General features: G+C 39.6%; 1 protein-coding gene across 20 annotated transcripts in view; it reads left to right on the top strand.

Moving 5' to 3' along the window:
- Positions 1-24,555, top strand: part of TENM3 (teneurin transmembrane protein 3) — a 1,287,001-nt gene that overhangs the window by 1,236,475 nt on the left and 25,971 nt on the right. For 17 of the 20 annotated variants that reach the window (XM_058025024.1, XM_058025026.1, XM_058025021.1 and 14 more), the window contains 7 exons: positions 2,059-2,326; positions 2,899-3,042; positions 6,679-6,928; positions 7,345-7,365; positions 12,567-12,799; positions 13,390-13,544; positions 14,407-15,281. In XM_058025024.1, the coding sequence (XP_057881007.1) occupies positions 2,059-2,326; positions 2,899-3,042; positions 6,679-6,928; positions 7,345-7,365; positions 12,567-12,799; positions 13,390-13,544; positions 14,407-15,281 (1,946 nt within the window). The remainder of the gene's footprint in view (positions 1-2,058; positions 2,327-2,898; positions 3,043-6,678; positions 6,929-7,344; positions 7,366-12,566; positions 12,800-13,389; positions 13,545-14,406; positions 15,282-24,555) is intronic. The other 3 variants (XM_058025041.1, XM_058025040.1, XM_058025030.1) reach the window with 1 other exon arrangement.

Genomic DNA, 24,555 nt, shown 5'->3' with positions numbered 1-24,555 from the left:
CTTCAAGGTGTCCTCTTTATTGCCTGCTATCTCAGCCAAGAGCTCTGGAAGACCACCTATGTGTTTAACACTGCTCTTCCACAGTTGCAGTTGTAAAAGAAGCCATGGTCGTAACAGGAGACCACTGACGTCCATTAAATTGTGTCCTATTACAAGCATATTATTTCTTTTTCTCCTCTTGCTTACAGAGACCTCCATCTGTTAGACTAGCTTTAATGTGCAGTATATGAGAGTCCTGCTGGTGTCTTGAGGAGGAATTTGTCTTTTGTTCCTGGGTGGTTTGTGCTTTTCCTTCAAAGTCTCAGGAAAGGAATGTGCTCACAATCACTTACCTCTCTAGAGAGAGGTGCTTTTGTTCATGTAGGAAAGATTTCCCTGTTCTCTGGATTAGACAGTCTGTATATTGAGCTGAGGGAAAATAGACTAGATTTACAAAGAGAAATGAGGCCACACTCACCTCCTTCAAGGTGACTGCTTTCTTTTCAGCCAGGTTCTTGGTGGGGAACAAAGAAATATTCAAAGAGTGAGAATTAAGAGTTTAAAAAGCGTAATTCATTTGTCTTGTATCTTCCAATTCATACTTTATTTTCTAAAGTTCTGTTATAGTCTATCTGAAGAACAACAGTTTTATGTCTACATGTATCAGATATAAATAACTATAATGCCAGACAATGAGTCAAAATAGTATTTCTGAAATTTTGTTACTGGGAAGGAAGTAGATATAATTAATACTGTATAAACCTTTCTGTAGATCCAACAAAAATGCTAATGTAGAGGATAGTATAGCATGTGTTCCCCTCCTTGAACATCAACCGCATTACTTCACCCTATTCAATACAGTCAGTTTTTTAGAAGCAGTGTCCAAGGATTTCTGTGGCACAGAGAGCTGGCAGCACTTGTGTAGTAGCCAGGTTTTGATCCCACTGAAGTCTTAAGCCTAGTACTTGTGACAGTGCTTCTCCTGAAGTCTGCTTCCCACTAATACTAAATCATGTTTGTTCTTCAGACTTCAGGACCGGGAGACAGAAAAGTCAAATAAACTTTCTTAATTTACTTCCCAAGAGTGTTCCTGTAACACCACTAAGGTTCTGGGCTTGTGCTTCAGCATCCTTTGAACTCTTCACCAATGAAACATTACCTTTAAGTGTGTCTGGATACATTTTTCTTCTTCTTTTTTTTGTTTCAATAAACCAGGATATCCGGTAGCTATTCACTGCAAGTGCTGGCTGCAGTGTTTATGTTCTGACTGAGGCATAGAACAATATAGGCTGCTTTTATCCACATTACACAGAAACATTTCACATCCATCCATCACCCACAAAAGCTTCTCAGCTCAGAGGCAATGACAAGGTAGAGGAGGGGAGGAACCTTTTAAAAATAAAATTGACTCATTCCACCTCTCAGAAATGTGAAAGTGATAAGCTGATATCTGAGTAGTGAATATTGATCAGAAAATATGGAAAAACTTCCCCCGAGGCATCCTACTTATCTGTCTTCAAAATAAATGGAAGAATGGTCTAGTTTAAAGTATTTACAATCCACTGGTAATGCAAATAATAAAATACCTGGGACTTCTTCCTGCTCCTACAGGAGAAATTAGACATCCCAACCCAAATCTCAAGCTTTGCTCTCCTTAGAGGCTCTACTGCCTTGATTAGACATGCCTTTCTTAGTTGGGACATGGGTGGCAGCACCATACAGGGCAATTTTCACTTAGTTGAAAGATGCTTTTTTGCCTCTTCAGGAAAAATCAGTTGGGAATGCTTTCTCATGCCTCCTTTGCCCCTCATTAAAAAAAAAGGAGATAATTTTGAAATGCTTGAGCAGAAAGTACCAACTAAGCAGCTTCAGTATAATGAAGAATTTAGACTTGACTTTTTAGGAAAAGTGTGAAACATTGTTATTTATTTATGGATTTTTTAACCATGAAGGCCAAATACATGATATTTCCTAATGGATTGTCATGTAATATGTTAGGCAGCCTTTTATGATAGCTGCATTGTTTTGTTTAATTTCCAACTAATTGAAATACTGTATTTTTCTTTTAATGATGCATAGGTACTTCATGAAGAAACAACAATACCAGGGACTGACCTGAAGTTATCATACTTGAGCTCCAGGGCTGCAGGATATAAATCTGTACTGAAGATTACTATGACCCAATCTATTATACCATTTAATTTAATGAAGGTTCATCTTATGGTGGCAGTGGTGGGAAGACTTTTCCAAAAATGGTTCCCTGCATCCCCAAATCTAGCATACACCTTCATATGGGATAAAACTGATGCATACAATCAGAGGGTCTACGGATTATCTGAAGCTGTTGGTATGTGTTACAGAGGATTTTTGTACTTCTAGTGTTGCCTTGAACATAGGGAAGCACACCTCAAATGCTTGTATCCATTAAGAAAATGTTTGGCAGAATAAAATTACATCGGTGGGTATTAAAACGTATTGAAAAATACTAATTATATTGAAAAAACTAATTTAAACATTGAATTATGAGAAAAAAATTCCTTCAGAAGGAAAAAGAAACCATTTTTCATTCACATGAAAAGTGACATTTTTAAACTTTTTTTCCTTCCCATGAAGTAGCTCTCAGCCTAATAATAATGGTGTTTAGTCTGCACACTGTGTGTACTTTAGGTAAAGTACAATAGCAGTATAACTTACATCACAAAATGGATTTCCTCTGTCTTAGTTCACTTACTCTTAATAACTAAAATATTTTAATAACATAAGATTCTGGTTAGTATCTTCAACATGTCTAAGAAGCCATAGGAATTTTCATGTGTCCTAGGAGAGCAAAAGAATGTGTGTAGTTTAAGGAAATGCCATTCTTTAAACTCCTCTTCAGAAGGAGATGCTGTACTGAATGAGGCTTGTGCTGTTTTTCAGTGTCTGTAGGGTACGAGTACGAGTCTTGCTTGGATCTGACTCTGTGGGAAAAGCGCACTGCCATTCTGCAGGGTTATGAGCTGGATGCCTCCAACATGGGTGGTTGGACATTGGATAAGCATCATGTCCTGGATGTTCAGAATGGTAAGGAGTTCATTTTCTTCTTGCTGGTTTTACTGCTCTGCTGTCCTGCACTTCAAGTCTCTCATTCAAACTTTTTGCTATTTGTGCTACTATTTTTAAAAAAGAAATTATAGAACATTTTGCAAATGGTAAATGCTTTGTACTTCCTCGCTCCCCAGGGAAGTGGTCACACCAAGCCATTCAGGGTTGGCAGTAAGTGTTGGGACAATGTTCTCAGGCACACAGTGTGATTCTTGGGATTTATCCTGTGCAAGGCCAGGAGTTGGAGTCAAGAATCCTGTGGGTCCCTTCCACCTCAGGATATTCCTTGTTTCTATTATTTACACTGAATGTCATGCTTCTGCATCTGAAAAGTACATATGCATGAATAAATTAATCAGTCTGTGTTGGATATGCTGTGGTGCGTTAACTCTGGCTGGACACCAATGCCACCCAGTCACTCCCCAGCTGCACAGGGGAGAGAAAACAGAATGGAAAGCTCATGGGTTGAGATGAGGACAGAGACAGATCTCTCAGCAGTCACTGTCATGGGCAAAACAGAATCGACTTGGGAAAATTAATATAATTTATTACCAGTCAAATCACAGTAGTGTAGTGACAAAGAAAGCCAGTCTTAAAAACAACTTGCCCAATCCTCCCTTCTTTCCAGGCTTAACTTTACTCCTGAATTCTTTACCCCTCCCTGCCTGTGGTGCAGGGACACAGGGAATGGGGCTGTGATCAGTTCACCACACCCTGTCTCTGTCCCTCCTTCCTCCTCAGGGGAAGGACTGCTCACACTCTGCCCTGCTCCAGCACGGGCTCCCTCCCACACAGACAGGCTCCATCAACTCCTCCCCTGTGAGTCCTTCCCACGGGCTGCAGTTCTTCACAGCTGCTCCAGTGGGCTCTGCTCTGTGGGGTGCAGTATTTCAGGAACAGATGGCTCCAGTCCTGGCAGCAAACCTGCTCCAGCACGGGCTCCTCTCTCTGTGTGTCCAGAGGTCCTGCCAAGAGCCTGCTCCAGAATGAGCTTCCCACAGGGTCACAGCCTCCTTTGGGCATCCCCTTGCTCTGGCATGGGCCCTCCAAGTGGATATGTGCTCCACCACAGGTGCCCGTGTTCTGCAGGGGCACAGCTGCCTCACTGTGCTCTTCTCCCACGGGCTGCAGGGGAATCTCAGCTCTGGTACCTGCAGCACATCCTCCCTCCCTCTCCTTCTGCAGAACTTGCTGTCCTCAGAGCTGTTGCTTGCTCCTCTCTCCAGCTGCAATTTGCTGTTGCACAGTAACTTTGCAAAGTGTATTGGTCAAGCAAGCTGCTCAGCTACTGTTTGCAGGGTGCCATGCTAAGGAAACCTCAGCTCAACACTGAACAGGAAGAAATTTGGAAAAACTTGGCTGGAAGCGTGTAGGAAAGGTGACGTAAACAGTCACATAGCTTAAAGTAGTAGTTGGTAGCACTTGGTTTTCATGCAAGAGAGGAACCCAGAGTAATTATCAGGAAGATTGTCAGTTCTGCAGTACTTGATGTCCCATGAAGGTCTCCCCATAGTACACAAGCTTATTATGTGTAACGCAGTAGTTGAAACCTAAAGCATCGCCTCTGACTGGTAAGGAAACAAGGTCACCAAATCAAGGGAAAAGGTGTCATTGTACCTAATTTAAAATTAAAAATAAAAAACCAGCAAAACAACTGTGCAAATTATTGTAAAGTAATCTATCTAAAATTATAAAGAGCTATAATTATAAATATATATGTAAGACTGATTCTGTTCACTGGGTAAATTGATGATGGCTTTAAATTATGTTGAAGAGTACATTTGACAAGTAATGACTTTTCAAAGTGTCATGTGTCTAATTGAATAAACCAAGTGGAGAGCTGTAATGACAAGGTGGATGAGATGCATAAATCTATTCAGGAGAGAGTGCAGACAGTGTTTGCACGGAAATCCAAACTACTGCAGTAAATAGTCTAATGTACATCTTTTGCTCTGTGATAATAGAGGAGAAATGTGAAGGACCAATTTTTCAAGGTAATGACAGAATAAATCAGGTGCAATAGTGCACTGTGCTGACTTCTAGAATTCCGCTGATGAAAATTGTAGAACTCAGCTATTTCAGGCAAAATTATAGTGTCATGATTGTCATAAATGATGTAATCATAGGAGAGGGGATTTCGTATACTGTTAATGCATTCTGGCTTTAACTATTCATGAAAAACACATTCTTCCTCTTTTGATTTAGATTACTTATTTGGATTACTTGCCATTAGGTTTCCATAAACCATTTTCATTTTTTCCAATTTTATCATGTTTCCAATTTTATCATATTGGTTTTACATTTATAATCTCTTGCATTTTATAACATTAAAAGCAGTGAAGACACCTAAAACATTTAAAGAGGAAAGCAAGGTATTTTTTTCTCCTACCTTTCAGTTCAAATCGTGCACTTTAGGAGTGAGGAGGGAAAGAGAAATACACCTTAAATTTCTTCTAAACTACTTAAAACTTAACTGCATCCCTCAGCTCCAAATTGCATGAAACTGTGGGCATGCAATCAGTAAAACCCAGATCTCTGTACAGTACAAAGTGACGTGTGGTTTACATGGATTATACCACAGAAGGACACATGGTGACTTACGAGTAGAACCGTAATAGCTGGCCATTTGTAGAGGACACCTTAATGGATTCATCGTGAGACTGAACAATGAGGGTCCTGGCAACACTTTAACATACATTTTTTTTCCCCACAAGACTGAAGATTTAACATAAAGGATCCATTTTTCCTCTCAGATTTCCTACGTAGGCTATAAGGAAGAAAAATACTGCTGGTATATTGCTTTGTCTTCACAAAATTATTGTTTCTTTCATGCCTCAAAGCAGAATTAAGTTTTAGAGGCAGGTTGGCTTGGCACCATTTTTTTTGTTGTTTTGACATTTTTAATAACTGCCTATAACTGCAAATATGGTATTGAGGCAGACTTTGTTGCCAGAGGAACACTTTTGTTGTGAACTGAGTAAAGAATCATTTACAATGTAAAATTGAGGCAATCGACAACTTTTTGAAGTGGCTCTTTAATTAATATTTACAATTTGCAACAGTAGTCCACTTCAGATTACATTCAACATGATACTCATAATTAGTTATACTAGGACTTTAGGAATACAATTTGCAAATATATTCTTTTTCATTTTTCATAAAGCACTTGAGAATTTCAGTCCTTTCTGTACTATTTCAAAACCGTAAAGATGTAGGAACACAGACCTTCCTGCCATTAATATACTTAACATTTCCTCCAGCATGACAATTTTTATTCTGAATTATAACTATAAAAATCATTAACATTTAAAAATAACAACTGAAATTATTTTGGGGTTTTAAGAGCTACAGTATTTAGCGTTTCTACTAAATTTTGTGGACAAGATAGTCTAATGTTTGCATGTTTATAACCTAAATATAACTATAGATGTTTTAATAAAGTTGCTATCTGTTATGAGGAAAATATGGCGGTGAAACAATAAAAATTCATTGAACTTTTACTAACTAGCTAAAAGAATATTTACAATACTTTTGCACCATTTTATGTGTATACATTCAGAGTTTTTATGAACGTTATTGGGTTTTGATTTGGTTTTTTCCTGTATTATCTGGCAGGAATCCTCTACAAAGGGAATGGTGAAAATCAATTTATATCTCAGCAGCCCCCAGTGGTTAGTAGCATTATGGGCAACGGGAGACGGCGCAGCATCTCCTGTCCAAGCTGCAATGGCCAAGCTGATGGTAACAAATTGCTGGCTCCGGTTGCCTTGGCTTGTGGGATAGATGGCAGTCTGTACGTGGGGGATTTCAACTACGTCCGGCGGATATTCCCATCTGGAAATGTAACTAGTGTTCTGGAGCTAAGGTATGTCTTTTTCTCATCCTGGACTTTTGGAGGTATGAGTTACTGTGGCAGATTAAAGTATTGAATAAGTTTCTGCAATTGTGTAAGTTTGAGTTTGCAAAATGCTTTTGGGAGCAAAACAGAAGTTGAGTCAAAAGATTTTTGAAGTATTTAAAGCTGAAATGAAAATATTTTACCCTCATAAAATATTTTAACTATGCTTATCTAAATGTGAGAATTTAATCTAACCAAAGTAATAATTCAGCAGATTATAAGAGTTAACATATGTGGTCAATGTAAGTGGACAATGGACAATCATTCAACACTTCACTAATGACAGATGTAAATGTTGCCTTCTTCTCTCTCGTCTTTTAACATCCTTTCTGAATGTTTGTCTAATAATGTTTTTCTGTTCTTTTTTACTTGCTCCCACCAAGAAATAAAGATTTTAGACATAGGTAAGCATTCCTTAAAGAAGATTTATATTTTTCTAACTGTTCTTCTTTCTTTTTTAACAAATGAATGCTTATAATGGGCAAGTCATTTCTGAGATGTATTACTAGAAAAGAGGAGTATTTTTCAAAAATAATGAGTTCATATGTTTTAGTTATGTCAACTGTCAGGCTGTATCGTCCTTTCTGATGAGTTCCTCTTTTCTCATCACTCTCTGTCCACAGTCACGCTTCTTGTTATGCTTGTGTGTGCCCTCCTCTGCTGTTCCCTCATCTCTGCTCACTCCTTGCTGGCAGCTCTTTTGCTGATCCAATCAAAACTCACTCATTAATCAGATACACCAAATATGATAAGAATGGCATATAAAAGTATCAAGGGAATTCATTTCATTAGCCTTTTGATGTTGAATCTTTTCAGGCTCTCATTTAACAGATTTGTTTCTTTAAAGGTGAGTTTCTTTTAATAATGGAAGTTGAAATAGCAGTAACACAACTCCAGGAGTTAAGATTTTAAAATACACCTAGACTCACAAAATTGGTCACAGTAACAACAGTAATCAGAGGATTGTAGTACAGCATTCATCCATCCTGGCATCACTACAATAATGGCAAGAACAGAAGAGTAGGTGGATGCTTAGAATTGCTTTCCACAGCAGCTGGTGCAGATAAGGAAGGAAAAAACAGAGTCATGCTAAAATCTTGTTGCAGACATGAAACCCTGCAAACATTTGTGGCAGAACTACTAAGCTTAGCAGGTTCACTGGTGGCTTTCTCTCCTTTTTGCTGCCAATCATTTTCCTTCCTTGTTTTTAAACAAATCCCAGAGTCATATCTCTGTTGTCCATATTCTTTAAATTCACTTTTCTTTGACATACTTCTGTGTGAGGAAGGGTTTTATGTTTACAAAAATATGTTTCAGATATGTTAGGCAAAAAATTCCATGACAAACTAAGGCGTCTGCATCAGTGCTAATGATCAGAATCGGTTTTGTGGGGTTTTTTTTCCCCAGGGTGACTCGAAGGCATTCTCTTCTGTTTGGTGGGTTTAGGTTTCACTATTACAATTAGTCTGTATGTGTTCCACCACTCTTAAAAGAATTATATCCCTTGTGGTATCACGAAGTTGTGATTGCAGCTAGATAGGACATTATCTTGGCAAAAATATAGAATGTGGAATAATAAATACTTTAAAATGGGCATGTGGAATGTACAGAAAGGGATTAAAGAGTGGATGCATATTGAGCTTTGTTTTGCTGTGATTTATTAGCGCCACCCTTTCCTGCCTCTGGCAGAACTGTGGTCACAGACTCAACTGCAGTGTTTCAGAAACTGGATCCCTGCATCTAAGAGAAGCTGGTGAGGGAGAATACTGAAGCTTTTCTGTTTTATTCATGCCTAAACATGCAGAATCTCCAGGTAGCAAAATTGCAGTCATACCAAACAAATTAGAGTAACAGCATGGGCCCATATAGCAGCTGTGACGTGGGGGTTCCTCCTGGGGCAGGAGGAGACAGAGGAGACTGTGGAGAACTGGCTCTGCAGGAGCAGCTGGGGACCAGTAGGCAGGAGGTGTGGAGCCCACTGTGCAGCACAACATGATTTATTGTGAGCCTGAGTTTTCTCTCACATCACACAACGTTTTCCCAGTGTCCACTCTCAGCCTTAGAGATTTGCTGATGAGAGACTTCCTAAGCCAAGAGTGGGATCTTGATGCTTAATATCCCCTGGCAGCTTTTTATCCTGTTAATTTAGCTGCCTTTTATTTAAGATGTGTAAACTTTTAGGATTCACCAAATCCTCTTGCCATGGGCTCTCCAGCTAAGGACTCACTGTGAGACCAAATACCTTCTTTTGGCTGTGTGAATTCATGCAAAGTCCTGTGAAATGCTGCAGAGGGAATCACATCTGTCTGGCCTGTAAGAGGAGAAGGGAGAAAATGTCCACTTTCACTGGCAAGCCTTTCAGACTCCTGAGGAGATTTCTACTTAAACTGCAGTTTGGAAAAAAGCCCTCAACAGACCACTTTGCAAAAGATAATTGCTAGGTATTAGAAGAAAATGCACTAAAAAATGCATTCCCCAAGTAAAACTACTGAATGAGGCTAAATGCTAGTTCAGATCTCTTGTCTATTCAAGCATTCACCTTTCCTGGCCTATAAACACAGTGCTTCAGCACAGTGTGATGTGTCTCCTAGCTCAAGAAGCCTGTGCTCTCTTTTATAGAGAGAGAATGCAGATCAAATTTCTCCTCTCGTGTACCAGTGACCTCGCATTTTTTCAATCTCAAAGCTGAAATGATGTCTTTATACACACTGCTGCCTGTGGGTGATTAATGCTGATAGACATTCATGGAAGAAGTCATTTTTAGAAGGACTTTGAAGACAGGGAGGTCTTTTGTAGGCTATGGCACTATCCCAAATCTATAGAGAGGCAGAAAAAAAGTCTAACAAAACATAAAAACAGCTTTGAGGGGATATATGGTTTAGAGGGCACATACTGAAGGCAAGGGAGACAGGGACTGAAACAGGAGGAGTATTTTCAAAAAAACTATACGTGGAGAATAGTCCAGGTGATCTGACAGCTGAAGAATCAAAAAATTGGCCTAATCAAGATAAAAGCAAAGAGAAATGGATAGTTACAGCTCTGTATATGTGTGTGTGCACACTTTCAATTCAAAGCACTTACTATTATTCAGCATAGACAGAACAAGTTAATTTTTAGGCATTTGTCTTTACAGGAGCCAGTGTGGGTATGTAACTCCATGTTTTGCAGGCTGCTGAAAGTGATTAGGCAATACTGAATGAGTCAATAAGTCACGGGCTGGGGATTTAATTTCTTTGCATTTGTTGTTATTGGTAGAAGGCAGAAGCTTAATTTCATTTCAGGGTACAATGAAATTGCATAAACTCTGCTGCTTTCCAGCTGCTGGCTGCTTATCCCTGTACTATTTTTGTGATCTGCATAGTGCTCATGGATATTTTCTGGCTACAAAACAAATGTAGTTTTCACTTGACAGTTATTCAGTTCCTCAAACTGTGCCTTTCTCCCATCAATTATTGGGGGTTTCTATCCTCCTTGGCTGTGCAACCTTCATCTGAAAAGAAATGCTGAGGTTAAGCCTGTTGTATCAGCTCAGAAAGGAGACATGAGACATCTGCCTATGGCAAGTTGGAGAGTTTCTGTTGATTCAGTAGTAATATCCTGTGTACTTCCACTCTTTAAGAATATGAGAAAATACATTTAAATTATCAGGCGATTTCTTTTGGTTTGATGAGGATACTGTATTTACCGTGAGAACTCATCACCTGATTTCTTTTTTGTTGGAATTAATGAGAATGTACATCTTCATATTAATGAAGAAAAGAGCTTTAAAATTTCTTTTTGGAAATAAATGGTGTTAGGCATAAATTACTTACTTTTTGATTTGATGACTTCTTATTCCAATGGCTGAAAAATATGATTGAGGCAATGTTAGATGGGTTGAAGAGAGGTACTTGGATTTCAGTAGTGTAAGAAAGAACTTTATTTTAAATTACAATGAAATAAAATTTAATTGCACATTTCACATCTTGCAATGTGTTTGTATTTGAAGTGTTTGCAAAGTTTCTTAAAGACCAAAGTAATCATGTAAATGGGTATAATTTAATTTGCAGTCTATGGAGGTATAAATAATTCGTACACTACATAGTGATCATATTAAATGATCACTGCATAAATTAAGGTTTTGAAAATACCTTCCAACTATTTAGCACATTGGCAATAATAGATTTGTAACAGACATAAATTTAAAGTAAGCCTGCATTTGATTGTTTTCAGACATGCTGTACAACACTCAGTGCAATAGCAGAGCTTTTAAAGAGGCGCTAATCACTGTGTATTTGATTTCATTAGTCTGTTTCACTTGGTTTCATTCATTCTGAACCAACATGTTAAAGTCTTAAAACCAAATAAAATCCTATTTATGCAACACATTTTTTTCTGTTTTGTAATTGGATGGCTGTAAAAATCTGTCCCTGCTAAAAGACATAATTTGTTCACAAGTTGTTCCTGTTGGTCTCTGTTGCATTTTCCAAGTGGCAGTACATAAAAATGTGTTACATTAGCACAGTTACGTATTTACCAAACGTGAAGTGTAGCATTCTGTGAACAGATGTTTGGCTACCACCAGACTGGTAGATCTGTTTAAGCAGCACTTTTGCAAACATCAGAAGTGACTGTTCTGACACTGTTTCAATCCATGAGGGGAGCATCTGAAATTACCTCATGTATTTACATGACCTTATTTCTGCTCTTCATGCCATAAATTAGGTCAGGAATCCCAACTGCAGTGGGTTAAGTTTCTACATCATAATATATCAACACAAAAGGTAATCTCCAGGGCTGTTTTTTTCAGCAGCAGGGAAGAAAAGACTGTAATTCTCAATTATGTGGCACCAGAGGAGAGGCAAAATGTACGGTTCTGGGAAAATGGTTAGGAATATATATTTTCACTGTAATAAAGACTGTGCTGGCATAGTTAGCGGTTTTCTGCCAATGTGTACAGTTATTTGAAATATGACTCTGACTTAAGAAGAATGGAAAAGCTCTGCTTGGTCTCTAGTGGAAGAGATGACATTTCCTAATGTGTTAAATCATGCACATCACGCATTTGAAAGCAGTGGATTAAACAAATGCTTATGAATGATGTCTTATCTCTTTCCTGTGAACTCATCATTCAAACTCTGTCTTATCTGTTCATGAATTACATAAACCATGAACCCCAGCAGCCTTGTATAAATTATAATAAAACAGATAGGATAATACCAACAAAGTGTAAGTGAGGCCTGGGCTCCTGCTGCAAAATTTGGAACTACATCAAGGTTCCCAGAACTCTCAGACGGTTTTAACCTCCAGTATTTTGATTTGGCCTATTAGAGACACATTTGCAGTCTCTAATGAGAGAGCCTGAACTACCCTGAGAGCATTAAAGACAAAATGGACCGTATTTCCTTAGAGGATTAATGTAGATGGGGCTGTCTGACACAGATGAGAAATGTGGGCCAAAACCATTTTGGGGCCATGACCTGTGCTACCTGTGCATGGAGCATCACCATTGACTTTAACTCTGTCTGCCTTACTGCACACTTGTAGGAACTAAACTGTTTTCTCCTTAATCCGCTGTTAACTGCAGTTAACTACAGCATATGCAATATGTTATTCCATTTTGCAGCAACAACCCAGCTCACAGATACTACCTGGCAACTGACCCCGTGACAGGAGATTTGTACGTTTCCGACACAAACACTCGCAGGATTTACCGGCCCAAGTCGCTCACGGGTGCGAAAGACCTGACCAAAAATGTTGAGGTCGTAGGAGGAACGGGGGAGCAGTGCCTGCCCTTCGATGAGGCAAGGTGTGGTGATGGAGGCAAGGCGGTGGAGGCAACTCTCATGAGCCCTAAAGGTAAAAAGAGCTCTCCCTCTGTAACGTTCAGAATAATACAGAAGTTCAGAGCTGGGGGCATGATTGTGTTTAATTACTGAATTCAGTAGTTGGCTCAAAAATTGGGAATTTGAGCAATTTTTTTACAAGTAGAAAGTGTATAGAGGAAAAGAGCTACAGGGGACTGATTTTTTTGAAATCAATTAGGGTTGATTTTTTAGGAAGTATTTGGCTTGAGTGGTTATTGAGCATTTTTAAACACTCAATAAGAGCATTTAGATTATGTGTTTGGCAGGCAGCAGTGAATATCTAAAATGATCATTGCTTTTGGTTCCATTTATTCAATGTTTAAAGTTAACTTAAAATCTGGACCCTTCCAGCACACAAAATCAATTGAACAGCAAATGCAATCATCAGTAGTAGATTTCATGCTGAATACTGGTTTGTCATGCAAAATACATTAACAAGCTGTATTACTACCTACTCCCTGAGACCAAATTTTCTGCCTACAATTTCTACTGAATGCATGCTACCTATACCCTTAGTTGTGGATAATATGTTCACTGCTAGTACAACAAAAAAACCCCTAATTTTTATTTGCTTCACTGAAGGAATAGCAATAGACAAGAATGGGTTAATCTACTTTGTTGATGGGACCATGATCAGAAAAGTGGATCAGAATGGAATAATATCGACATTGCTTGGCTCCAATGACCTTACCTCAGCACGACCTCTAACCTGTGATACCAGCATGCACATCAGCCAGGTACTTTTCAGTTGCTGCTAATTTGCAAAGCTGAGCTGGTGATAGAAACTGAGATGCAGCTTTTGAGCCCCTTAAAATAAAAGTGGGTGGAGTGTGATGGATATTTAACAGCAGGTTTGGGGGAGAAAGCAACCACAGGTGTGAATTGCACTGTATTCTCTAAGCTATAAACAGTGCTGTATTCAATTTTTCTGCCCATAAAGTTCAGTTTGGTTTAGAACAGCAAAACTATCAGCAGGAAACATTAAGCCTGGTAGTAAATACTGGGAGAATGGCATATCTGTTAGAACTATCTTGGCATGTTGATGTTTTCTGAATTGCTGACATCCTTAGCCTACTAGAGTGAATGAAAGGATTTACACAAACCCCCTGTATTTTTCTATTTTTATTAAAAACTTGTGTAGGTACGAAGGGACGTGTCAGTAGTAGTATGTTCCAAAAATGGAGTACAGTGTTTCATAATCTGGAAGGTAGTACGTTATTTTTGCTACTACAAGAATAAAGATGAAAACTGTTGGCAAGTATTTAGACATCAATATCTGTCTCTGTAGTTCTTTATACATTTGTGATGCAGAAAAGTGTTGCATCACAAATGTATAAAGTATTTATTGGAGGGGAAACTCAGCCTGTATTCTAGTTGCAATGCAACTGGCTTTCTTTTTAGTAAAATGGATGCCTGAATATTGTTCCCCTTGCCTTCCTGAAAACTTTAGTTTGCTGAATGTATTCATGCAAGTTCTTCAATTGTGATTGCTTACAGCAGATAGAAAATATCCTTACATCGATATCTAAAACTGAAGGTTAATTAATTCATTTAATCTGCACTGGTTAGCTGTTTGACAAAACACTTCTCTTTGTTTAGGTTCGTCTGGAGTGGCCTACAGATTTAGCCATCAACCCAATGGATAACTCCATTTACGTGTTGGATAACAACGTGGTCCTGCAGATCACGGAGAACCGCCAGGTGCGCATTGCCGCGGGGCGGCCGATGCACTGCCAGGTGCCGGGCGTGGAGTACGCGGCGGGCAAGCACGCCGTGCAGACCACGCTGGAGTCGGCCACCGCCATCGCCGTGTCCTACAGCGGCGTGCTCTACATCACAGAAACCGACGAGAAAAAGATAAACAGGATAAGGCAGGTCACAACCGACGGAGAGATCTCTTTAGTTGCTGGAATACCCTCGGAGTGTGATTGCAAAAATGATGTTAACTGTGACTGCTACCAAAATGGAGATGGCTATGCTAAAGATGCCAAACTCAACGCCCCTTCCTCCTTAGCTGTGTCTCCAGATGGCACCCTGTATATTGCTGACCTGGGAAACATTAGGATACGCGCTGTGTCAAAGAACAAACCCTTAATGAATTCGATGAACTTCTATGAAGTTGCTTCCCCAACCGACCAAGAGCTGTATATTTTTGATGTCAATGGTACCCACCAGTACACTGTGAGTTTAGTCACCGGGGACTACCTGTACAACTTCAGCTACAGCAATGACAATGACATTACTGCCGTGACGGACAGCAACGGGAACACCCTTCGGATCAGGCGGGATCCCAACCGAATGCCAGTCAGAGTGGTCTCTCCTGATAACCAGGTCATCTGGCTGACCATAGGCACCAATGGGTGTTTGAAAAGCATGACTGCACAAGGGCAGGAGCTGGTCTTATTTACCTACCATGGCAACAGTGGACTTCTGGCAACTAAAAGCGATGAGACTGGATGGACCACTTTTTTTGAGTAAGTACATTAAAAAAAGTCAGATGCCTTATAGTTTTATTGAGTTCTAAGGACCATTTGAAATGTTTCTGGGTGAAGTAACTGTAAAGTTGACCCTTGATAGCAAAAAGCACAGAAAGATACTTTTAATTTCCCATGCTGTCTTCCTCTGTCTTACTTGTCTGACTTCTTCTGAACATTGGGTCTGAATAATTTTGAATTCATTATTTTGAACTTCAGTTTTATATATTGAAATAATAGTGAGACAACATTTCACTCTTGTCAAGAAATTTGTAACTCAGACAACCATGGGTTTGTAGATTTGCATCAAAAACTAGATTTTCATCCCACTTGCTCATTAGATTGACATTCTTCTGCTGCAAATACTGACAAGAAATTTGTCTTTGCTGCTCAATTTTTTTTTTAAGCAAAAGCATTTCTGCATGTTCTTTTGCCCAAGAATAACATCTGGGTGGATTGTAAAGGGTTGTGTTTCACTGACTGGAGGGTACACAGGAAGGATCTCCTGGACAGCACAGCAGGCTTTCACACAGGTGAACCCAGTTGGAGGAAGCTGAGAAAAGAAATGTGTGCCATGGGGGAACTGTCATTCCTGTAGGGATAAACTGGAAACGCAGAAGCCACCAGCACTGTGTCAGGTGCTAGCACAACAGCAAGAGGTATTACTGGAACAGTAGGACTTGTAATTTTACCAACCTCAGGAAAAATCTTTTCAGTGAATTGCTTTAGCCTGTGTTACACTCATTAAGTCATCAATGCCTGTTCATAGCAGACAGATTAGCAAAGCGTTTTACAGAATCCTCAATTCTATTGACTAAGGAAGATCGTGACAATTTATAGATAAACTAGTGGAACCAGAGAATTCACATACAGGCTTTATCAGCAACTTCATCTCCAAATGATCTGAACTGCCAACTGAATACACTAAGCAAACATAACAAAAATGCAGCTTAAAACAGAAACCATTATTTCAGAAAAGGTCAATGTAAAATGAACACAGATTTTTTTCAGTTGTCTCTGCCAGTTGGAAAAATATGTGTATTTTTAACTCACAGGAAAGACATGATGAGGTTGGGTAAGAAGGTATGGATGAAGGAGTGGAAGATGTAGTGTTAGTGTGATAAGTAAAACTGTTAAGAGGCCTCTAGTTGAACTATTCAGGATTACAAAGGGCATCATGAAAATTCAGTAAGTCCCTCTTCTTTTTATTTTCCCCTCTTCTTTTCTCGTATCTTTATGATGAAATGCAGTAGCAACTGCTGCCAAGGTCAGGGCTTAAAAAAAAGCTTTCAATTCAACACACATGATAAAGAAAATAAAGTGCCAGTGTCAGGCAGTGGCAGCAAAGCCAAACATCTGTGTTCTGAGATAACTTCATATTTCTGTCAGTGTACATTTGGCTGAGGCAGTGTGCAGAAGGACTCTGAGCACCTGTATCTACTCTCCAGCCTTTACAGATGCCCATCAGAGACACAAGAGCAGCAGGTGCTGCTTCACTGCATATTGTGTCCTGAAGTGGAGACAGGGCTAGGAATGCTGATCCCTGACAAAGACAGCAGGTGGGATGGTGCTGCTGCCAGCTTTAAGGTATTCTTACAATAATCTGTAAATTGGCAGGGCTTTGGTAGCGGGCACCTTCCCAAAGCATTAGCACACATCTGTAATATTTAATTGTGCTTTGGTGCATCCGCTGGGGATCTTTTTAGGTCCTGCCAAGAGGACACAGAAGCACAGCAAGGGTACACAGAGGAATGAGAAAGTGTTTGATTGGCAGGGCAAGTGTTCTATGGAGTTAGCCCTGTCCTGTATGCTGAGAGACTACAGCACAGCATTAGGTGGGCTGGGAGTAGCCATCCATTTCCACAGAGAGTAAAGTCAGTGTTGAACTGTGACAGACACGGCCACTTGTTTCCCATAGGCAAGATGGGCAAGGCAGTCAGTTTGGGGGACAGTGAAGCCCTGTACAGAAATGAAGGCATCTGCTGGGTACAGCAGGCACTTTTATTCATGCTGACATTCATACTGGCTAATTGAGGAGCTAGAGTTTTAATCAGGGCAGTAATTTCTCACCATGTTGGCTGTAGTTTCTGTGTAGCCTGCTGTGGTGTACTGCAGTAGCTGGTGGCTTCTGAATGTATCTTAATGGTGTCTGCCTGATCACAAAAAAACTGGATATTATATTCACTATTCAGTGGGTGATGGGTCTGTCGTTTTTGTCATGGGGACAATTTAGGGTGCGGTGTGTCATGAAGCACACAGCTATTTCCTGACTCTGCAAATAGCCATCTTTCACACCTGATCTGCTTTCATGCAGACTTTCTGGTCTCAGTTAGGTTATGTCCAGCTGACTTACAGAGAGCCCAGAGGGCAGGCTATTCCCCTCAGTAACTATTAGGATTATTTGCAAGCTGCTGCTTATGCACTTCCTAAACAATTACCTCCAACCAATGTCTCGTTAGAATTCCCAAGCTGAAGTAATTATAGAGAAAGCTAGGCAATTTCACTCTCCCAAATTTGCAAGTGTATGAGGCTTTTGCAGAAGCAAAGATATTTATCACCTCCCTGTAGCCATGGTGAAGCAGTAATCTGTTTAATTGCAACAAGGAAGATTCAGATCAGACATTTGGAGGAACTTCACGGTGAAGATTTTGGAGCCCTGGAGCAGACAACAATGATAGTGACCCCTTGCCCTTCACATACTGTCTTTAAAAACAGATCAGACTTCTTTCAGGACCATTGCAGGAAGAACAGATCCTGCCCTGGGGTAGAGGTTGGACTGCATGACCTCTCAAGGTCCCTTCCAGTAATGTTTTCTGTGATGCTCTGTACAAGTTAAAACCAAAATAAAAAATTGTACTGATTACGTAAAGCCACAGGGAATAAGGGGCAGGAGGAAGGCACTGTGTTACTTTTCTTGCCAAAACAGCATTCTTAAAAACATCCATCAGTCATCATAGCTGCTTGCTTCTTTTGAACATAAAATCCTCATGCACCAAATCTATGTCTGTATATTTCTCTTTTGAAGGAAAAAATAATTGTGAACACAAGTCTTTTGCCATTTTTTATTATAAGATCAAGTATAATTGTGACTTGTTGGCGCTCATGATTTGTAACATTAAATCTGACAATGATGGACTTTGAGAGGTTTCTGCTACTATTGCCAAAAGAGATGGAGCCCGTGAATTATCACAGAAGAGATTGTGTGGGGGTGACATGATGTACAAGGGTGTCTCTCTCTCAGCTTCTGCATATTCATGTTTGTGGGTAGTATGGGCTAAAACATTTCCACGTGAAATGTTTTCTGTTGAAAAAAACGAAGCCTTGTTAAAATGGAAAGGTATCCCTCAAACATCGAGTGAGGAATAAGAAATTCTGAAAATAAATAATTGTGGCTTCATAGCACAATATTTCAACTTCATTGCTGAATGCATTTTGTTTTAATATCACAGTTAATTTATGTATTTTATTTACTGTGTTACTCAAATTTTCAAAATATTTTGAGAAAAGGTTAGAATTTCTATTCCATGGTGAATCCAGACTTTCTTCCCACTCACAGCTAAAAATGTTCAGCTGTTTGAATGTCCAATGGACCAGAAATGCCTTTTATCAACTAGTTTGGAGTATAGCTGGGTTTTTTCACCTTTCAGTTGTCACAAATCTGTTTAAGTGGCTGAAGGAAAAATACAGTGCATTTAGGAATAAAAAGTTCAGCCTTGGGAGCAACTCAGGAATAGCTTGGTTAACTATTCTTCTGTGCAAGTCTGGTTGTATAAGTGGAGCATGGATCCAAATAACTTATTTCAGCTGGGTTCTCAGTGGTTTGAAAGCAGGTTTATGAAAATTATTCAGTCTTTCTTTTTTCCTTTTCAGAACAAAGGGAAAATATTTGCAAAAACATTGCATCCCAAAAATTGGCAGTCACTGCTCTGGCACATACTAAAACATTTGGTCTTGTTTCTTTTCATGGCTTTTTTCCACAGTTTAAATCACACTAATATCAGATCCAGAAAAAATTTACTTTTTTTTTTTTTATTTTAGCCTGGACACTAATTAATCTATAGTTTATTTTTTTAGTCTCTTCTTTCCCTGAAGAAGGGAAGGACTGACACATAATAAATGGTTTTTTACATTCTTTTTTGTTTTTACAGTGAATGTGTAACTACTAGCTTGAATTACTTAGGATATAATATAATATAATATGTTTTCTTTGTTTACAGACTTGGGGGATTTTTAATATCTTTATGGCAAAATGGACTTGTAAATTTCTGTTTTGCTAAGGGTTATAGTGTACTGATCAAAACTGACACCTTAAATTTCAGGAATGTGTACTTTTTTCAAAGCGCACTGTTGCTCAAATTCATAGTAACTGTTACCTGTTTTCAGAGGTCCAAAAACTTGCTGAATAAAAATGATGTTAAGAGAGCATTTACAGAAATGATTGAAAATGCATGCATACTAAAAGAAAACCAATGGAGCCATATCAGGCTAAAAGTTGCCCAGACTAGGTTTTATAATGAAATTATACTATCAAACAAGGTATAAAAGTAATCAGCCTAATCAAATTCTCTTACACAATTCTGAGATATCTGAGCTGGAAAATATTAACTGTAACTGCATATTATGTATGCATAATGTGAACATTTAAACAGCTAAATCTTAAAAGTTAAACTAATTATCTGCATATTAGCATTTTGGAAGTGACACTTCCTAGCTAGCCTATATGGCATTATTTCTATGCAGCAGTTTCCATTGTGACTTTACATACAGAAAGCTAAGCCAGGTGCTGACAGAAATACAAAAAGAGCATTTTCTCTTGACCCAGGTTTTGAAATGCAGAAGCAAACGCCCCAGAGGCCCTGCAGGTGCCCCTGTGCAGTGGCTGCTCTGTGCCCCTCGGCTTGTGTGGGGAGCTGGCAGAGGCTGCTGTGGCAGGGACAGGGCTGCGGTCGGTGCGCCGCGGGCACCGTGCCCGTCTGGCACAGACACCAAGTCCTTCCCTTCAGCTGCTCAGGGACAGACCCTGCTCAGCCCAGTGCTGGGTGCCTGGCATCTGGCCCTCTGTCCTGGCTGCTTCTGCAGGCTCCTCTCTAAAAATACAGCTGCTCCTTCCCCTCTCAAGCTCTTCTGGAAGGTTCAGGTTGCTTGTGCTCCTTAGACATGAAGTAATCCCAGCAGCCACTGTTCCTTGTCTCTTTTCAGCTTTCTCATATTTTTCCTCCTCTTCTTTTAGAAGCAGTGTCAGCAGGCAGAGATCTGTTCCAGACTAAGATGGCTCCTCCTCTCTGGAAATCCACTGCCTTTCTTCCATTATTCCATTTTGCTCTCCAGACCTCCTACTACGTTTCCTTACTTTCTTACCTTGTATCTTGCTCCTTTCCACATCTCTCATTATTTCCCGAAGGTGTGTTTGACTTTCCTGCTTTTTCCTTCCCAGCAGTGAATTTCTTTGCAGTCTCCTGTTGTATCTCTTGACAGTCCATCCAATGTCTCCCCTGACACTTTATGCCCTGAGCTCATTTGTCTTCTCCTTCCCCTCCTCTCCCTCCCACTCAATCCTTGTCTTCAAGGCAACGGGAAGCAAAAAGAGTGACATTAGCAAGCAGAGTTCTTACAAGTTTACTTTGCTCCCACAGTTAAATTAACGAGCTTTCCAGCTATTTTGGAAAGGTGGTGAAATCATGCAGAATGTGAAATCCTTACAGTAATTTATGGACTCTAGAGAATCGCAAGCAAAAATCTCTTTTCACTGTACGCTGCAGAGTTTGCATATTATGCTTTTATTAGCAATGCATTCAGTGCTGTGGTTTCCCAAAAACTCTGTGATACAGAGTCAGATATTGCCTCTGGCTTGGACTTGTTTAGTTTCCCCAAGTACCAGGCACATCATCTGTAACTGTCAACAGTTGGCAACAGAGAATAGAGTGTTTTGCAGTTTTTCTTTTGCTTCATCTTAATACATTGCCTGTGGAGTCTGACTTGGAAATAGTGAAATTTGGCTATGGAAAAGTCTATGGAACTTATGCTGAAATGCAAGTATTTGATTTGATCAGATTGAAATTATACCCTAATAGTAGTGTCAGCTCACTTGCACTTCTACTGTATATTAAGAGGTTCAAAATTTTCATAATTACTATTTCTGTACCATTTCAAGTAACATTTGTGAGGGGTTATTCTCCTGTAATATTTGTGTTTCTATTTGTGTTCATTTTTCTATCCTATTTATATTTCAGTACTATGAGTATCTAAAAATGCCTAGGGTTCTTGTTACTTTCAGTTTTGGGGCTTTCATTCTAATTTGATTCTGCTTTCTTAGAAATACCAGAACTTTGTACAAAATTGTAATCTGGAATTTTTTAATCACTACTAAACAACACTGTCTGAATGTCCTTGGTATCATAGTGCTTTTTAGGTATTTTTATCATTTTACTATCAACAACCTTTGGTACCTTCTGCTTTTACTGCTGCTGTTTCTTCATCGGTGTAAAATATAGTGGCTATAAAATAATTAACCATATTCATTCAAGCACTTTTTTTTAGCCAGTTATCATGTTCTTGCATTGACTTTTATGGAATCACATGAGCCCTTGATTGCAAACTGTGACATACAAGTGCAGTGTCTTTAATCTTCCCATACTATATGTACTCAAGCAACAAAAACCATATTCTCTTCATTCTTAATTGCTTTCAAACTGTCTTTTTGGGAATATTTTTGAGATGGCCAGTCCTTGCATAAGTGCCTCTGTATCCACATTGCCTGGCACAATGCAGCATGCAATACAGATATTTCTCTCTTACAGCATATTTGTTTCTCCTCCTCTCAATAAGACACAAATTTAAGATCTAGTAGCCATAACCCTCTCTCACATCTTCAGTAGGCCCATGGAGGCAAGGCTGGCCAGAAGGCAGTTAAAACTCTTCCTCTCTATTCAAACAAGCTAAGTATGCCCCCTACCCAAAGAGAACTTGTAGGGAAAAATATCAACCTGACATATTTAATTTGGGTTGGTTTTTTTTTAACTTTACACTGAATACATCAGCACTACACAAGGATGTAACTGTTTCATGCAACATGCAGTTTCTGAGAGGAACTCAGTGATGGCTGTGCTTGCTGACAGGACTTACCATGTTTCTTCTTAAGACAAATCATTCAATACATTTTTTTAATTTCTATATTCAACTTTAAAGAATAGAGGTTATGTCTCACAGTTTTCTAAATCAGAATTGTAACTCAGCTTTGTAGTAGCTGTCATAATACAACATTATATTATTTAGTCTTATAAGACTTGTGCTAACATGGGAGAGAAACTTGCTGTTTCAAACTCATCCTGCTTAATAAAAAACAGCCATGGTAAAAATAACCCATTAATATACAACATTAGATACGGATGTGGCATTTTTTAGAGAACTGCAGTTTGTCCCCAGATTGCACTGATAGCAGTAGTATGTCTCATCTAATAGATCTTCACCCATTTCTTCATTCTTGAATGTTACTGTTTCTTCTCCTTAGAACTAGGCTCCATAATAAAAGCAGACCTGAGAAGCCATTGAATAGATAATAATATCAACATCAGAATGCTGAAGACACATAGCAATATTATTACATGTTACATGTATGGAAAAGAAAGAATTGCTTTGGTTTCTGTCAAGAAAGTCAGCATGTGATGTCTCTGGTTTAAGAGAGCACTTAGAAGTAAGGATAGTGCTGCAAAATAAGCAGTTCTGTTTGTATTAATGAAATAAATGTCCTGCACTGTCAACCCAGTCAGCTCTGTCCAGGCTCCCGAAAGTATCTGTCTCACTTCTGGTTTATGAAGGACTCCACAATACCATTTGTTTAGTTATTGACATGTTAATGATCTTGTTCCATGGTAGTTTTCTTTGTCAAACAGAAGTGAGGGAGGCTAGAGTCAAGCCAGCTCACCCTCTCACTAGGCAGGGAGCCTGGTGTGGTGGGGGTGGAAGGACAGCTCAGGACCCATGTGAGAAGGCTAATCTCTGTTTTCAGTCATGCTGTATTCGAACATATCCTCAAGCCCCATCAAGGGATTTGGTCTTCCTTGCTGTCCCAGTGAGGCCAGACCGATCAGCTCTCTAAAAAGCCTACAAGGGGACATGCATTTTAAAGCCTTACCTTTGGAGGTCGCCCCCAAGAAGGAAAAGTTCTCACTTCTGAAGCCTGCATTAATTGCATGTGATTTGTACTCCCAAGGAATAAGGTTGTTACTCTAAATTAACCACAGAACCTGAATCTAAAAATTATTGTTTACTATCTTGGTATTCCACTGCCCTAAAAAAAAAAGAAAATACACCCATCTAATTTCGTTTTCCCATTGCTAAATTTGCTTTTCAAACATAATGTAATTTAATAAGTTGATTTGTCCACTTTTTGTGACTCTGTAAAAACAGCTTTGTTGAGTTTTTACCTTTCAAAATAAAAATTAGATTAAATTAAACCCCCACCCTACCATCAAATAAGAATTACGGGGGGAAAGCAGCATTACAGCTTATTCTGTGAACAAAATGTCTGGCCAATCAGACCAGCCTTATGTCCTTTTTTCACTAAAGGCCTGTACACTCAGCTCTGACAGTGTAAGCAGACCTTACAGCAAGGAACAATATGTCACACAAAGTATATATACACCAACATTTCTCTTAGTTGAAAGGCCATACTCTGGTATTTATATCCACAAGGCACACAGTTTATTTGTGCACTAATAGATGAGCTAAAAAGCGGGGGAGGTGACACACAGACAAGGCAGCAGCCCCGAGGAGCCCTGAGGTTAGGGAAGCTGCCCGCTGGCACACCCTAGCAAACTCAGAATCCTTCCTCTGTGCATGCTACAGGGCTCAGGGACAGCGAATTCCCATTACAGGGAAGTCGAAAAGTGAGAGATGAGTGTTGAGGTCTTGTAGTTAACAGCCTAGCTGCTGTTTTTAGTCTCATCTTCATAAGAACGAGCCCCCTTGAATTGCTCCTGAATTGGCTGCACTCAGTTCAAAAGAGTGTGAGCTGCTGAGGCACAGCCCCAGCCCTGGGAAGCTGCTTCATCCCTGCCAGGGCCTCTCATGTAAGCCACACTGCCTGCCCCCCACTGCTCTCAGTGCACCCCTTCCCCAGGCACACACTCCAGAGCTGTTCTTCCTGCTCTTCAGGAAGCTGTGGCTTCATTAATGCTGCTCATTTGTGTGAGCTTGTGTGCGTGTAGGGTGCGTGCCAGATATGAGTTGTGAGAGACTCCTTGGTTTTGTGGCTCCTTATGAGAATATACATGGC

This window comes from Melospiza georgiana, chromosome 5 (assembly GCF_028018845.1).
Source record: "Melospiza georgiana isolate bMelGeo1 chromosome 5, bMelGeo1.pri, whole genome shotgun sequence".
NCBI classification, from domain to species: domain Eukaryota; kingdom Metazoa; phylum Chordata; class Aves; order Passeriformes; family Passerellidae; genus Melospiza; species Melospiza georgiana.
This window is presented reverse-complemented; position numbering and strand designations above follow the sequence as displayed.